Source organism: Aristolochia californica, unplaced genomic scaffold (assembly GCF_029961685.1).
Source record: "Aristolochia californica isolate CCGP_79_NKW_82.1479 unplaced genomic scaffold, dmAriCali1.0.hap1 SCAF_1, whole genome shotgun sequence".
Lineage (NCBI taxonomy): Eukaryota > Viridiplantae > Streptophyta > Magnoliopsida > Piperales > Aristolochiaceae > Aristolochia > Aristolochia californica.
In genome coordinates this window covers 47,455,788-47,473,001 of record NW_027181770.1, presented here as the reverse complement: position 1 = coordinate 47,473,001, position 17,214 = coordinate 47,455,788, and the positions used below count along the sequence as shown (strand labels likewise).

At 41.3% G+C, this 17,214-nt stretch overlaps 1 protein-coding gene across 1 annotated transcript; it reads left to right on the top strand.

The window, feature by feature from the left end:
• Nucleotides 1-465: 465 nt before the first annotated feature.
• On the top strand, nt 466-987 carry LOC137947986 (uncharacterized). The gene has a single exon (XM_068793870.1). It carries the CDS (start codon nt 466-468, stop codon nt 985-987), a length of 522 nt encoding a protein of 173 aa, XP_068649971.1.
• The last annotated feature ends 16,227 nt before the right edge of the window (nt 988-17,214 follow it).

The following is a 17,214-nucleotide window of genomic DNA, read 5'->3' as shown; positions in this document are numbered from 1 at the left end:
GGGGCAGAAAGCTCCTTTTCTTAGTAGGGATGATGGTGGATGAATTTGGGTGAAGATGGATGGCAATGGAGGGTGAATGATAGGTTGGATTTTTGGAGTAAACCCTAAACTCGGGATCAAGAGGTGATACCAACCTATTTAGACTAGGTTATTCTAAAATCTCAAAGCTTACCTATTTCATTCATACCTATCCCTTAAATAGGGAGTTTTAGGGTTAGGGTTACAATAATTCCCCATAATGCCCTTACATAAAAAGTAATTAGAAATAAATCCTTCTTAAAAAAATATAAGAAATAAATCCTACTTAAAACAATATTAGAAATAAATCCTACTCAAAGAAATATAAGAATTAAATCCTATTGAGTGAGTTGTTGTTGTCTTCTTCGTTGTGTGACTCGGTGTGCTATTGAGTCCACAACATCCTATGGAGTCCATAACAAACAACTTCAAAAAGCTCAGGTTCGTATGAAAGAATATTATGACCAGGGCCACCAAGATGTTCAGTACAATCTTGGGGAAGTGGTGTGGCTCCGTCTTCAGCCTTACCATCAAAAGTCCATAGCTGGTCGTCGCCACAAGCTGTCTCCTAAATATTTTGGTCCCTTCACTATTCTTCAAAGCATTGGGCTGGTTGCCTATAAGTTGCATCTTCCACTTGATTCCAAGCTTCACATTGCTTTCCATGTGTCATTGCTCATGTCGTTCAAGGGGCCAGCACCACCTCCAGCTCCATTTTTACCACCAGTTAAAGAAGGGGCCGTTGTTCCCACTCCCTCCATGATATTGGGTGCTAGACGACACAAGAATGGGTGGGAGGTCCTTGTTCAATGGACCAACATAGATGCCACAGAGGCTAGTTGGGAGGATGTTGATGTCTTCCAACAGGCTTACCCCACCTTTGAGCTTGAGGACAAGCTCTATCACCAAGGGGGTAGGGATGTTGTGGACTCGATAGCGGGACGAGTCATCCAGAGGCAACACAGATGAGTTAAGCGGTGAAGTTAATAACTCAGTAGGTTTATTTTTCTTTGTTTAAGCATAGAGTTAGGAGTATTTTAGCCATTATGGCATTCTTGTAATTTTTACAATTAAACTCTCTTGAGATGTAAGGCTCAAAAAGGGCACACGAATGGGGAGAAGGGTTAACCAAAATTTTAACCAAAATCAGGATCGGCGTTCTCCTTCATTGAACCCTAGGATCAGCATTTTCCTTGATGAACCCAAGGGTATAGGTCTCCCCTCGATGAGCCTGGTCTTCTCATTCTCGTCCACTACGTTTTCCATAACCTTCTTGCCATCATAGGTCGCCCGGGAAAATCAGGACGTCCTGGTTTCGCCTCTGATCCTCTAAATGACCTCTCCCTTCGCCGAGTAACAAGATCAATGGTCCGAGACCATAACATTTTTCTTCTGGATGCCTTGGGGATCCCTACCAGTTATAATTATGTCATCACCATATACAACTAGAATTACCTTGCCCTTCAATGTGTCTTTAATAAATATAGTATGATCTCCAGAGCATCTATGAAATTTGACCCATATGAGTGCATGGCTAAAATTTTTAAATCATGCAAGTGGCGACTGTTTGAATAGATTTTTGTAGTCTATATACGGACTCCCCCTCAACCACATACCCAGGTGGTTGCTGCATATAAATTTCCTCCTTTATATCTGTTATGAACCCAATAATAGGCCGAGTAATGCAAATGTTGTGGCTGAGTCAATTACTCTGGCGGAGTCAGTTATTGAGTGATTAAGTTTTTTTTTGAGTTGAATACCGTAGAGGGGTAAATATGTAATTTTCTCTTGAACCTTTTGCTTTTCAAGTTAAATGCCATGGAGGGGCAAATTTTTTAATTTTCTCTTGAACTTTGTGGACATGAACCCTATTTAGATGGGGAATGGATGAAAAGTGGGAAGTCTGAATTTTGGTCAAACAGAGGATTTTGAATTCTCCTTAACGAGCTCGGGGGTGAGCGTTCTCCTTAACGAACCTAGGATTTTCAAGCTCCCCTTCGGCTTGATTTTCTTTTCTTCTCTCTTCTTCCCTATGAATCGCCATGTTTAGGTCCGGGGCTATAACAACGTGGTATCAGAGCAGAAACACAATGAGCGATTAGTGGATCGTAGATGAAATATGTGCAGTACTACGGGCAAAGATTTCAGCAATACTATAATAGTCGGCCATTAACATAGAGGATAGGTTGTTGGAATTCGAGAAGCATCGAAAAAACAAATTCAGAGAGGAAGGTAACCATCCTGGAAGATGAATAGTTGTTGCTGGTCATTGGCCGATCTCAAATTGCTGAGCAGGGAATTCCAAAGGCACAGTCCAGAGCCGGGAATTCCGAATACGGGGGAGCCTGGAAATCCAAAGGTGGAGGGTTATGGGGATAAAAGCTCTTCGCAATAGTTCGACGAGGGCCAGACCCTTGTTGCTGCTCTCGGTCTGCAAGCTGGGCTTCGCGTGGTGAAGCCCCATATGGTTGTTGCTCGCCGTCGAGAACAGGTCAATCTTTCTCTCCCACTCTCACTCTCACTCTTGACCTCCGAAGGGAAAACCGACTTGGGCATAACCTCTCTAATTCCGGCAGACTGCAATGTGAATCGAAAATGCGAGAAATGGAAATGGCGACCATTGTGGGAGAAATGGCGACAATAGGAGGAGAATTCAGGACTAGTGAGAGTCGAAAAAGAAGAAATTTGGGGATAAGGTTCTGAAATGGCCTCGAATTTTATGTCAAAACGCATCTCCCATGGGGTTAATGGGGTTCAAATGGGCTGAGCAGCAGCAACGCTGCTCAGATTTATCAGGGCGGATAGATATGTTCAAGCCTCTAACTCATCTGGAGCTCTATGAAGACATTGGAATCAAGCCTCCGCATGGCATTATACTCTATGGAGAGCCTGGTACTAGCAAAATTTTACTTGCGAAGGCAGTGGACAATTCAACATTTGCCACTTTCTTGTGTGTTGTTGGTAGTGAGTTGATTCGGAAATATCTAGGGAGCGTTTCAGGGTGGCAGATGATCTTTCTCCCTCAATTGTATTTATTGATGAAATAAATGCAGTGGGCACAAAGTGGTATGATGCCCATGCAGAATCTGAAGTTAGGCAACTAATGGAAGCAGTTGAGGTGGAGGGAAATGGTAAAATTGATTATATTGAATTCCTAACAGCAATGACACAGATAAATAGAGTGGAAAAAGAAGATCACTTGTATACAGTTTTTGAAGATTTTGACAAGGACAAGGGTGGATCCAGAGAGGGACCTGCTGGAAGTTCTATTGGAATTTCGGGAATGTGTTGGAGGGATCTGAATGACGTTGATAATAGGATCAAAGACATTGTAACTCTTATGTTTGATAAAAGACCGGAAAGAAAGGTGGAGTACTAGATTTCTGTGCTCAAAAGTTTTATTGAATAGGGGAATGTGAGGAATTATATTACTGTTGTTGAGAACAGAAACAGTGTTCTATAGCATGTGCCATTCTTGGAGATCTAGAGACTGAGATGAAGATGAAAAATAAAATTGTTGTTGCTGTTGCAGTAAGCAGGGTGGCTTTCTTTCATCACTCACCTCTGATTTTGGAATTTAATGGCCAATTTCATCAGGAATGGATTCAAACAGAAGTTGTAGAGGTCTTGAAGAACATGGAATTTAGGTATGCTGAGGTGTTTGGTGTACTTCAAGGCCTTGAACAGAAGCGTCTGGATTTGAAAATTTGAAAGTGAGTACCCTCAGTCATAGTAATGAGCTGAAAGACATGTTGAAGAAGGAAAGCAATGAATGTGAAGGATTGTTGCAGTTTGCTCCCCAAGATAATTCAATCATTGTCCAAGTGGCTTCAGATATTTTGGAGCTCAATAAAAAATTGCATTTCATTCTCGGTTGGAATCCATTATTTGTCTCATTGACCTCTTGCATGAAAATCTGGAATGATAATAATAATAGTAGAGAAGATGATCTTGGACATGTGTTAGGCCCCCAGCGTGGTCTCTCCACATTAGCACCTTGGCAATCTTTTAGTTCGGTTGACTTAAATGATGTGTAGTTCAGAAGCTCCGGAAGTTATGGATCTGATGATGCATCCTGGATGAGAGGGGCTCAAGTTTTTCTAGATTCTAAGAGAACACCACATGTTTGGATTTCTTTTGCAGATGAGTCTTCTTTGTCTTCTGTAAAAATTAAGTTCTCAATGAATAGTTATTTTTGCCAAGCAATTTGAGACATTGAGGAAGATATTTTGTCCAAGTGAAGTTGACTTCCTGAGGACCATTAGTCACTGTAGAAGATGGAGTGGACAAGGAGGACAGATTCATGATTACTATGCAAAAACACTGGATGAGAGTTTTATAAATAAGCAAGTCACAAAGACAGAACAGTTTCTTGTGGAGTCTCTATCAGATTCCACACTTTGCAAGGCTTATTATACTGCTACGCATTTGTTGCAAACAAGAGATATGTATGGAACTGATACTTCTTTGGTGAAGCCTGAACAGATGACCGATGAGGTATAGGACTTTATTTTCTACGGTGCTCCTAAGCCAAAGTTTAATATTCTAGCATACTATTATGGACTCCATAACATCACGAGTTATCCATAGGCATAGGAATTAAATTATGTCAATTTACTTTCAATGTAATTTCTTTGGGTTTGGTTTGGTTTACTTTGGGTTGGTTTAGATGTAATGTGGCATGAACCACTTGACGTATGGGTCACCTTTGTAATTCCGTCCTCAACCCTATTTAGGGGGACATCATGGGAAGGAGAAATCAAGTATTGAGAAAATTAGATTAAACAATTCAGATTCTCCCTCAGAGGTCTAGGTTAGATTCACCCTCTGAGGTCCAGGTTGAGCTTCCTTCAAAGCTCCTTCGTTCTATTTGATTTCCATCATTCTACGTTCTAGAAACAAGAATTCTCTTCAAGCGTCAAGAGCATCCATGGAGGGAAGAGAGGAAAGAAGGGTGACTCAATCCATGGCTCGGGAAGAACCTAACATCTTGGTATCAGATAGGTCCACCCTTGGGGATTCCTCTTCCCCTGAGGATTTGAGGCAATTACTTGAAGATAATAGGCAGAGGACAGACCTTCAGGCTCAATCCCTGGAAGAGGTGCGTCAGACAACCAATGACTTACGTGAAGCCATAAAAACAATGGATGCTGCTATCCAATCTCTCCTTCGGCGACAAGAGGACAATGGTACACGAGCACAACCACCGACTGCCTACTCTCCACCGGCCGCCCACCATCAATTCCACCCACCACCTCCCCCACAACCACCAATGCGTCAACACCATCCCCATCTAGGGCCTACCGTTCAAGGACCAAATACTGGTCCCAGGTATTTAAAACTTGACTTTCCTACATATGATGGGTCTAAGGACCCTTTGATTTGGTTAGCCAAGTGTGATCAGTTATTTTATCATAAAAAACCACCTACGGATGAGAAACTTTATATGGCCGCCTACCACATGCTCGATGAAGCGCTTCTATGGTACCACCAATTCCGAAATGACCAATTGGTTTAGGATTGGGCAACCTTTAGGCAGTCTTGCATGATGAGATTTGGTCCTCCAGCTAGTAGCAATCCATTGGGTGAATTAATCAACTACAAACAAATTGGATCACTAGAGGTGTACCAAAAGACCTTCCAGGAAAGGTTAGCCCGAGCAAACCAGTTTGTCAGTCACACATAGTATGTTCATATTTTTACTGCGGGTTTGACAGAAGCTCTAAGACTGGAAGTTGAATTACTTGGTCCTACCGATTTGGACCATGCTATGAATTTAGCCAGGTCAATTGAGCACAAGCAGCGTGTTCTAAAGGAGTCACTGGTAAAAAAACCAGCTTGGCCAGGAAGGCACAATGCCTCAGCGCCAACCCCTTATTATGGATCTCTACATTCTAAAGACAATGCAGCCCCACACCCAGACATCTCTACTTCGGTTCCACCTGCTCCTTACTTCAAAAAACTCAACAGAAAGGAAATGGATCAGAGAAAGGCCAAGAGTCTCTATTTTAACTGTGATGAACAATATGTCATTGGTCACCACTGCAAACGATTATTCATTATATGTCTGTGGGAGGATGGTGACGACATACTACCTGAGGAGGAGATTGGGGAAATAGACCAAGAGGGTCCAGATATTTCCCTTCATGTCATGACTGGTCTACATAGTTCTAGTACAATGCAGGTTAAAGCCCAGTTACTGGCTTTCGTTGACTCTGGCAGTACACATAATTTCATCAGTCAACTGGCTACAGAACAACTTGGGTTAGTAGTCCAACAAGCATGATAAGTCATGGAGGTTTTGTGTGGATTACCGGAAACTCAATGCCCATACTATTAAAGATAAATTTCCCATCCCAGTGGTGGACGAGTTGCTAGATGAGCTACATGGAGCTACTATTTTTACCAAACTTGAAATCTGGCTATCATCAAATCCGAGTTCACCCATCAGATGTGGAGAAAACAGTGTCCCGCACGCATCACGGCCATTTCGAGTTCCTCGTAATGCCATTTGGTCTCTCAAATGCGCCTTCCACCTTCCAGGCCCTCATGAATGAGGTATTTTCCTCTCTCTTGAGGAAATACGTAGTATTTTTCAACGATATTTTGGTCTATAGCAACAGTTGGGAAGAGCATCTTCAGTACCTTCACCAGGTATTTTCTCTTATCCGTTCACATCATTTGGTTTTAAATCGGTCCAAATGTTCTATGGGAATGTCAGAAGTGGCGTACTTGGGCCAAGTTATATCAACAGTATGGGTGAAAGTAGACCAGAGTAAGATACATGCCGTCATAGATTGGCCTCCTCCTACATCCATTACAGCCTTAAGGGGATTTTTGGGCCTAGCTAGGTATTATAGAAAATTCATTCGTAGATATGGCTAGATTGCCGCTCCGTTCAACAACCTCCTCAAGAAAAATGCCTTTACCTGGTCAGAGATAGCGGCTCATTCCTTTCAGCAGTTGAAAGAGGCCTTATCATCCGCCCCAGTATTGTAGCTACCCGACTTTGATGAGTCCTTTGTAGTGGAATGTGATGCTTCGGGGGGTGGTATTGGTGCAGTGTTACACCAACAAGGCCACCCGATTGCTTATTTTAGCCGCCAACTTGGACAACACCATCACAAGTTAGCAGCTTACGAGAGGGAATTGATCAGATTGGCGAAAGCTAAACAACATTGGTGCCCTTATCTCTGGGGACGTTCATTTTTTATTCACGCTGATCATTGCAGCCTCAAGTATCTGCCTGAGCAGCGCCTCACTACCTCACCGCAGCAGCATTGGTTAAGTAAACTTATGGGGTTTGACTTTATGATAGAGCATAAACCGAGGAGTTTGAATGTAAGGGCTGATGCTTTATCTCATCGGGATATTCCAAAGCCGCAATTACATGCCATCAGTCAGCCCAGAGCTCTCTTGTTGGATTCTATACAGAAGAGGCACAACAGTACTCAGAAATTATAGCTTTATGTCATGACATCCAAAAGGGGATAGCGGCAACCCATTGGACAGTTAAGGACCATCTGGTCCTCTACAAAAACATAATTTTTCTACATCACACATCCCCTCTGATTCACAGAGGGTTTCATGGCTTGCCAGTAAAAATCAGCTCAAATTCTGTGCAAGGTCTTCTGGATCCCTCATGTGTACTATCATGGTAGGCCAAGAGAATAGCTGGAATCAACTTGGACTTAAGTGGAAGGAAAATCCGCTGCTTGTAATAAATAAGTGAATCCTGGATGGACCATTTCAAATTCATTGTCCCTTCCAAAATCTTCTGATGCAGTTCCTGCAATGCAGGGTTAGTGGCATGTGCGTCTCTCACCAAGTCCAGAATGAGAAATCTCGGCTGGCTGATTGAATAGACCAACTGCTGATCTTCAAAACACCGTGACAAGGTGTCTGCCACCTTATTTAATCTTCCCGCACGATAGTCCATCAAGAAGTCAAACCCCAAGAACTTACTGATCCAGTGCTATTGTGGCGACGTCGTCAAACACTATTCTAGTAGGAATTTAAGGCTGTAGTGATCCGTGCGTATGAGAAAAGCCCAGCCCTAGAGATAAGGCCTTCAATGTTGGACCTCTTTGGCCAACCAAATCAATTCGCGCTCATAGGCTGCCACCTTGTGATGACGGACTTCTAACTATCTGCTAAAATACGCAATAGGATGGCCCAATTGCCGTAAAACTGCCCCAATGCCCATGCCCAAAGCGTCGCACTCTACCAGGAACAATTCATCAAAGTTGGGGAGTTGTAATACTGGCGTGGATGCGAGGGCAGATTTGAGTTCCAAAAACGACGTGGTGACCCCCTCATTTCAAATAAAGGAATTTTTCTTAAGTAGACTCGTCAATGGTGCTGCCACTGGCCCATAGTTCTGAATAAATTTGCAGTAGTAGCACGCAAGACCCAAAAAACCCCGTAATGCAGAACACGACTGTAGCTGTGGCCACTCGTGAATCGCTTGGATCTTCTTGGGATCCACCGTAACCCCCTCATGTGAGATAATGAGTCCCAGATATCCCACATGTGAAGCTGCAAAAGAACACTTGGAATGTTTCAAATAGAGTTGATGTGCTCATAACAAGTCGAAAACAATCCTCAAGTGTGCCAAGTGTTCCCCAACCGACTTACTATATATCAAAACATCATCAAAAAATAAAAGAATAAAATTTTAAAGATAGGGGCTAAATACCTCGTTCATCTAAGCATGAAAAGTGGAGGGTGCATTGGATAACCCGAACGGCATGACGACGAACTCAAAGTGGCCATAGTGTGTGCGGAACGCTGTCTTCTCGATATTAGAGGGGTGCATCCGGACCTAATGGTATTCCGAACGGAGGTCGAGTTTAGTGAATAACCACGACCCATGTAACTCATCTAGGAGCTCATCCACTACCGGAATTGGGAACTTGTCTTTTACTGTCTGCATGTTCAACTCCCTATAATCCACGAAGAACCTCCATGTCCCATCATGTTTCTTCACAAGTAAGACAGGTGAAGAGAACGGGGAGTGGCTGAGATGAATAAGACCCTGTTTCAACATCTCATGGCACTGACGCTCTATCTCGTCCTTCTGAAGGTGTGGGTAATGGTATGGTCGCACGAACACTACCTCAGAACCTGATTTCAGACAGATCTTGTGGTCACAGTGCCTCATGGGAGGCAACCTCGAAGGCTCCTGGAAGAGGTCAGAGAACTCCTCAACCAAACCATGACTAGTACTAGTAGGTTGATCCTGTGTTTGCAAAGTGTGCATGCAGTGGGCCCTATTTGCCTGACAACCCTATAAGAGCACCCGACTTTCGGCCAAATCAAAGCTCATGGTTAAAGTAGAAAAGTCCCACAGAATAGGCCCCAACGTTTGTAACCATTTAATGCCTAATACCATATCAAATCCAGCTAGGGGAATAACAAAAAATTCTGCATTAAATGAAGTAAAGCCAATGGAAAAAGTTACCGCCTTACTAATCCCATAGGTAGGGACCTTCTAGCCATTGGCCACTGAGACGGTGGTTGTCAGATGAGTGTGTATCTGGACCTAGAGATGCTATGCGGCTGTCAAAATCAAAAACTTATGTGTAATCCCCGAGTCAACTAGACCCACTAGTTCTCAGTCGGTGACATGAGCTCGGACTTGCATTGTAGTAGGTGATTTCTGTAATAGCATGCAAGGATATCTCTGGTGGTTCCTCCTTGATAATATCCTCTGGCTCGTCTAAATCCTCTACCTCGAGCCAAAACAATCCTTTACATTGGTGTCCGACCCGATACTGCTCATCGCAGTTATAACATAAATTTTTGGACCGCATTTCTACAATCTCTGCACTCGTCAATAATTTTATAAAGCTCGGTAGGGAATTACCAGGGTGGGGATCAGCTACCCGAGTCGTAGTCGGAGTGTGTCTGGATGGTGTTGTTGTAAATGCTCCCTGAGAGGAATTATAGCGATGCCTTTGCCACGTGGAGGAAGTGTTCCTCTCACTCGACCAACCCAACTTACCTTGCTGCAGCTGTTGTCATTGTTCCATTGCTCGGGCCATATACATGGCATGAGCTATATCCGTGGGGATAAGGAGTTCTACCTCTAGCCATAAATACTCATTGAGACTTGCTGTGAATAAGGAGACCTGCTGGTCAACCAATACCCTCTCACCAGCACTAGCCAACTTTTCCTAGAATAGTTTTTGATATTGTTCCACCGAACCCGTTTGCTCAATAGGACTAACTCTCCCAGGGGGTTGCTGTTGGCGGGAGGGCCAAATATAACTATGCATAGATTTTTAAATTCTCTCCAAGTCATTCATGGTCTCTCTTTCTCTACTTGAGTAACCCACAACATGGCTTCATCTGTCATATGGAAAGAGGCTAGTTGCACCTTATCCCATTCAGTAGTCCCTTGGTTCAAATTTTTTTTTTCACATCTATGAAACAAATTAAGGGATCCACAGAACCATTGAAAGAGGGAAACTCTAACTTGGTGTACCTTGGGACTGTGCCTCCATGCCGAGGTCCTTGGACAGCAGTGCACCCAGGCCATTGCTCCCCTCTTCTGTGATATGGTTGAGCAATCTCCCTCACCTCTGGACTCTGATATCTCTCTGTCCTCAACTCCTGTAGCACTGGTTGTGCTATTTCAAGGCTATCTTCTCTCTTTTGTATCCTGATTTGGATTTTTTCATTCCTGATATTATCCCCCATGTTACCCTACTCTGATACCAAGTTGTTACGGTCCCAGGTCATGGATCGAGTCACACAGTGTGGGATTTGTGAATCCAGCACTGGTACTGAGTTGCTGGACTCGGTATGAGGGTGGAAAAAAACTCTTCCTTGCTGGTTTTCTCTCATGTGGACAAGCCTCTTGATGAATGCAATATATATATATAGCTACATATATGAATTTAATCCACCCAATGTTGACCAGAATAAAATAAGGAAGAATACCTTTTCTTGCCTCATAGAAATCAATGTTCCAACCCTGATTTGGTTGTTGCACATCAAGAGATGCAACACCTGGCTTGTAGTAAGCCTTGGCCCACGTGAATGGATTATTCTCCTTTCTTTCCTTGTTGGCGCCAAGCTAGGAACAACAATTAAACTCCTTCACGTGAAGGACCAGAAAATTCTCCACTTTGCTGCTCGTCAAGAGGGTTAGAACCTTTGATGGTTGCTGACGTTGATGAAGAGGGAAGACCCTCTCTTTGGGCTTGGAAAAGGGGCAGGAAGCTCCTCTTCTTAGTATGGATGATGAGGGATGAATTTGGGTGAAGATGGATGGCAATGGAGGGTGAAGGATAGGTTGGATTTTTGCAGTAAACCCTAAACTCGAGATCAAGAGGTGATCTCAACCTGTTTAGACTAGGTTATTCTAAAATCTCAAAGCTTACCTATTTCATTCATACCTTTCCCTTAAATAGGTCACGTCATGGAGTTTTACGGTTAGGGTTACAATAATTCCACATAATGCCCTTACATATACAGTAATTAGAAATAACTCCTACTTACTACAATATAAGAAATAAATCCTACTTAAAGAAATATAAGAAATAAATCCTATTGAGTGAGTTGTTGTTGTCTCCTTCGTTGTGTGACTTGGTGTGCTATTGAGTCCACAACAATAACACTTCCGAATTCTGCCACCTGAACTCCGTTGGAACCCACCAAATCCCTGCTGAACCGCCGCCGAATCACCGCTCGGCTTTCTGGTGCATCACCATCCCTGGGAAGAGCAAGAGCTTCCTTTGTCATCGCCATGAATAGAATCACCATCACAGAAGACCGGCGGAAGTTCCAAAATCTACCGACGCCGAGCCACCGCTTCGCCTCCCAGCAAATCGTACAGTCGCCGATGAAACCAAAAGGACTGCCATCACCGAAACTAGAAGGACTGCTATCACTGAAGACGAAGATGACCAGGTACGCAAAAAAAAATCGCTTAACCTAGGTCTGATTTGATTATTTTGCCAACCCGGACCCGAACCGGACCACAACCGAACCAGACCGGACTAGAAATGGATTGGACCAAAACCTGATGAGACCAAACCGGACCATAATTGGAACTGAACCTAACCAGACTACTTCCCGAATTGGACCCAAAATTCGAATCAACCCAGAGACAGTCAATGGGGAGCTATCGTCCAATCTCTAGCAAAGCTAAAAACCGAGTATGCACACACTGCGGGGAAAAAGTCCACTTGCAACAGTGTTGTTACGAGATTATTGGTTATCCACAGTGGTGGGACTTCTCAAAAAAACATCAAAAAAATATTGTTGAGGAAAAGTTGTTGCCTACGATGAATGTTACCCATCTAGGTATTATCGATAGAGCATCAGTTTTCTTTGCATATTTTAAGACTAAAACTTGGATTATTGATACAGGTGCATCCGATCACATGACAAGGATTCTAGTAAGTTAAAATTTGTCCTACCTTCTCCTCAATCCGTTATTTCCACCGCCAATGGTAGTACCTCTCCTATTATTGGGAAGGATCAGTTATCTTGTCGAATAATCTTACATTAGATATTATCCTTGTTGTTCCATCTCTTGAATACAATCTGTTGTCTGTTAGCCAAATTACTTCAACTCTTGATTGTACTATAACTTTCTGGCCCTCCTTTTGTGTCTTTCAACTACTATTTAGAGTTAACAGAGAATGGGCGATCGAAAATCAGTCAGGCAAATCAAGCAAGTAGTGAGGATAGTGCTCAAGCAAGTATATGGTTATGGCACTAAAGACTCGGTCATCTTTCCTTTGGTTATATTAAGAAATTGCGACCACAACTCTTTTCAAGTTTGTATAATTTGGATTTTCATTGTGAAACTTGTGAACTGGCTAAGAGCCATCGTATCTCTTATTTACCAAGTTTGAATAAGAGTTCTGAACCTTTTGAGATTATTCATTTTGATGTTTGGGGTCCGACAAAGGTTCCCTCTATTTCTCGAGCTCGGTATTTTGTGACTATTGATGAATGCACTAGAATGACTTGGTTATCCCTGCTTATACAAAAGAGTGATGTTTGTTGATGCTTCTCTTGGTAATTTTCTAAACAATCATGGAATTCGTCATCAGACCTCATGTACATATACTCCCCAACAAAATGAATTGGCAAAGAAGAATAATAGATAACTTTTGGAAGTAGTACATGCCTCTCTCTTTGGCATGAACATGCCTTGGTTTTATTGGGGCGAAGTTGTCAAATATGCTACCTACCTTGTCAATCGAACACCTTCTCAAGTTATAGACTTTCAAACTCCTCAAAAAAAAAATGCACTCCCTAATTTCCATTTCCCATCTTCCGAATCTTGAACCCTGGGTTTTTGGGTGTACTGTATATGTTCATATCCCAAAAGTATTGCGAAATAAACTTGATCCATGTGCCAAACGATGTGTTTTTGTTGGCTATTCTGATTTTCAAAAAGGATATTGGTGCTATGATCCACACATCAGAAAGCTTCATGTAACTCTAGATTCCTCTTTCCATAAATTAAAACCTTATTACTCAGGGGGAGTCTCTCAAAATTATCTTCTAGGGGAGAGCTCAAGTGAAGAGAATAGCGGAGGGCTGGGTTTATTGAGTTAGAAGTGGTGAATGAATTGTTTAATCAACAAGAAAATAGTGGAGGTGCTGAGTTAGAAGCGGTGAATGAATTTTTTAACCAACCAGGTCATCATGATGTGCAACAAGACTGTGCTCCCAACCATGAAGCCAAGAGTGAATCATTAATTTCTCCTGAAGAATCCTTAGAGTTGCCTCCGTTTGCACCATCAACTGAAGAATCAACCCAGAATGTTCCTCCTTAGGTAAATACGAATCTTGTGTTTGATGAATCTATCGAAACATGTATTCCTATAGAAAAAATAACTCCAAGATATCCATAAAGATTGAATAGGGGAGTTCCAAAGAAACAGTATGAACCTAATCTTGAAGCCAAGACTAAATACTCAATCAACAACTATGTGTCCTCATATAGGTTGACTAAATCGTATGTATTTCCTATTGATCAATTATCCAGGGTTTCTATTCCTAGTAATGTGCAGGATGTATTAGCTTATCCAAAATGGAAAAAGGTGATGAACGAAGAGATGAAGGCTCTACAAAAGAATGCCATGTGGGAACTTGCTTCATAGCCTAAAGGAGTGAAGACAATGGGATGTCGGTGGGTGTTCACAATGAAACTCAACCGGATGGAAGTATTGAAAGATATAACGCTCGGCTAGTTGAAAAGGGATATACGCAAAGGTATGGGATAGACTATCAGGATACTTTTACACCAGTAGCTAAGATCAATACAATTCGTATTCTTATATCTATAGCAGCAAATCGATACTGGCCTCTTCAACAATTTTATGTTAAAAAGGTCTTTCTCAATGGAGATTTAGAAGAAGACGTCTACATGGAGCTACCACCCAGAGTTAAAAGTGGTTCTTTGTGTCAAGGTGAAGTTTGTAAATTGAAGAAATCATTGTACGGGCTGAAACAATCAACTAGAGCATGGTTTGGGAGATTCTCAGCTATAATGAAGGAGTTCGGCTATAAGCAAAGTAACTCAGATCATACTTTATTTATAAAACACAAAGAAGGAAAAGTAACAGTTTTAATTGTGTATGTTGATGATATTGTTGTAACAGGAGATGACCCATTAGAAATGCAAGTGTTACGTGAATATTTAACCACTAAATTCGAAATGAAGGATCTCAGACAACTTAAATATTTTTTTGGAATTGAAATGGTAAGATCGAAACATGGAGTCTTCCTTTCACATCAAAATATATGTGTTGGATCTTCTAGCCGAAACCGGAATACTTGATTGTAAACTAGTAGAGATGCCCATGGAAATGAATCATAAGCTCGGAATTCTCCCAAATCAAACCCCAGCAGACAAAGGGCATTATCAGCGAATAGTTGGAAGATTGATCTACCTATAACACACAAGGCATGTTGTTTAGTAAATAGATCTATGGAAAAGGTAGGATTAACAACAAAAGGGAAGGATTAGGGGGGATAACTAGAGCTCAAGAGGAACTCCAACCCTGAGCTCTAGAAGAAGAACTCATATCATATTTGGAGGCAAAATAATACTTGACTTTTCATTTTCCCATCTCCCCTCTACAAATACTTCGCGCCAGCCATAGTTTAGAGTGAAAATTACAAAAATGCCCTTGAGGCATATTTAAACAGAAATATAATAAAAAAACAATATAATTAAAGGATTCAGTACCCAGTGACTCACCCACTGTGCTGATGAGTTACACGGCTCACTATCGAGTTCATAACACCATCTTATAATACTCTAAGATATGTGGGCCTTCCTTGGTCGTGTGGGCATGGGCCTATCTCCCAACACTCCCCCTCAAGCAGAGGGTGAGAGAACAACATGAACTCCTAGCTTGCGGTAAATGATGTATAGAATCTTTTTGTATAAAATGTCACATATTCCAATATGCATTCATCTTCCAACACTCCCCCTCACGTTGTTGCGTCCTTCCATTAGGCCCTGCTAGCATAATATAAGTGAGAGTAAAAATCACTCCTAGCTGGTAAGACATTGCTCCTTACTCTAGTCCTAATGTTGGAAATAGGGCACACTCCATTTTTTGTAGGTAGTGTGTCTATCGGCATTGATCTGAAGTGTCCACCACCGTGTCCCTCCACAAGACAATGACTCTCAAGTGGTAGGAGTAATAAAAGCCATTACATGGGGAGTAGTGGTTTATTTATAATGGTGTCCCAATCTGGACACCGACTCTCATGGTATCCCAACGGTGATATTTTTTTGAGTTAAATTTATCATGGTGTCCCAATCCGGGTACCGACTCTCATGGTATCCCAACCGTGATATTTTTTAGAGTAAAATAAATTATGGTATGAGAAAAGGTATTGAGGCCACCTCTTCTTCAATAATAATGTCACATCCAAAGAGAGATAATAGCAGCAATTGTAATGTAACACGACCATCTTCCAACACATATAAGACAAACCTATATAATAAACCTTGTAGAATGACCCATAAAATAATCATAATCCAATATAAATATTTTTTCTTAGATGTAAAAGCTTCATCGTTTGTTCTCCCCTTTCTTGAATATTTTGGTCACATAAAAATATCCACAACATATGGAATAAAATACCTCTTTCTTGTACTTCTTCTACTTCTCCCCCTCAAACTGGGAGGTAATGGCAGTTATCCTAACTTGTACCAAATATCATAGATGCAGCAATAAGCCCAACTAACATATGGAATAAAATACCTCTTTCTTGTACTTCTTCTACTTCTCCCCCTCAATCTGGGAGGTAATGGCAGTTATCCTAACTTGTACCAAATATCATAGATGCAGCAATAAGCCCAACTAACATAGATGTATTAATAATCCCTTGAACCATGGAGAATTGAGATATTTTCCTGATATAGCAACTCAAACAGTGACGCAAAACAAAGGGCATAAATTCGGATTTTTCAATACAACAGAATACCAATATGACCTTTGATTCTTCCAATGCGAATATATCCTTAAATATAGATCAGATTGACATGAAATATTATCCTTCTGAAAATAGTCTTAAATACCTTTCATCCAAGTATAACTTTCCTTCATAAAATATAATTATCAGAAGATAAATAATCTGATAAATTTCGGTCTCTGTCATTTGGCCGAACTAAGTACTGTTTCTCCTTTTTTTTCAGTATGACCATTGACTCTTTCAAGATCAATATCTTCTTAATAAAGACTCAGATCGAGAATTGGTTGAATAGGTAAGAAAATAGACTTACAGATATTTATTTTGATATGTAATTCTCTAAATAAAGTCTCATTCTTGATGGCCACATGAACCTTTTTCTCAATCTGACCTTCGCTGCTTCAAATATCGATTTATCTTTGTAGATAACTCAGATCAAAAATTGGTTGAATATGTAAGAGAATAGACTTACATATATTTCTTTTGATATATATTTCTGCATATAAATCTCATTATTGGTAGTATAAAATACCTCGGAATTTGAAGTTGTCTCTGCTGCTTGAACCTCTTTTTCAATCCGAACTTCTCTCATTCAAATATTGATATCTCTTTGTACATAACTCTGATTGGAAAAAAATCATTTTTCCTTGGAAAGTAGAATCAGATATATTTCCTTCAATATATAATTTTCAATATTAAAACCTCATTATAGAGGCGAAAAAACCCAAAGTAAAA

Coding starts and splice junctions, on each gene's coding strand:
- LOC137947986 (XM_068793870.1), top strand. CDS start 466: ATGAAAGAATATTATGACCAGGGCCACCAAGATGTTCAGTACAATCTT.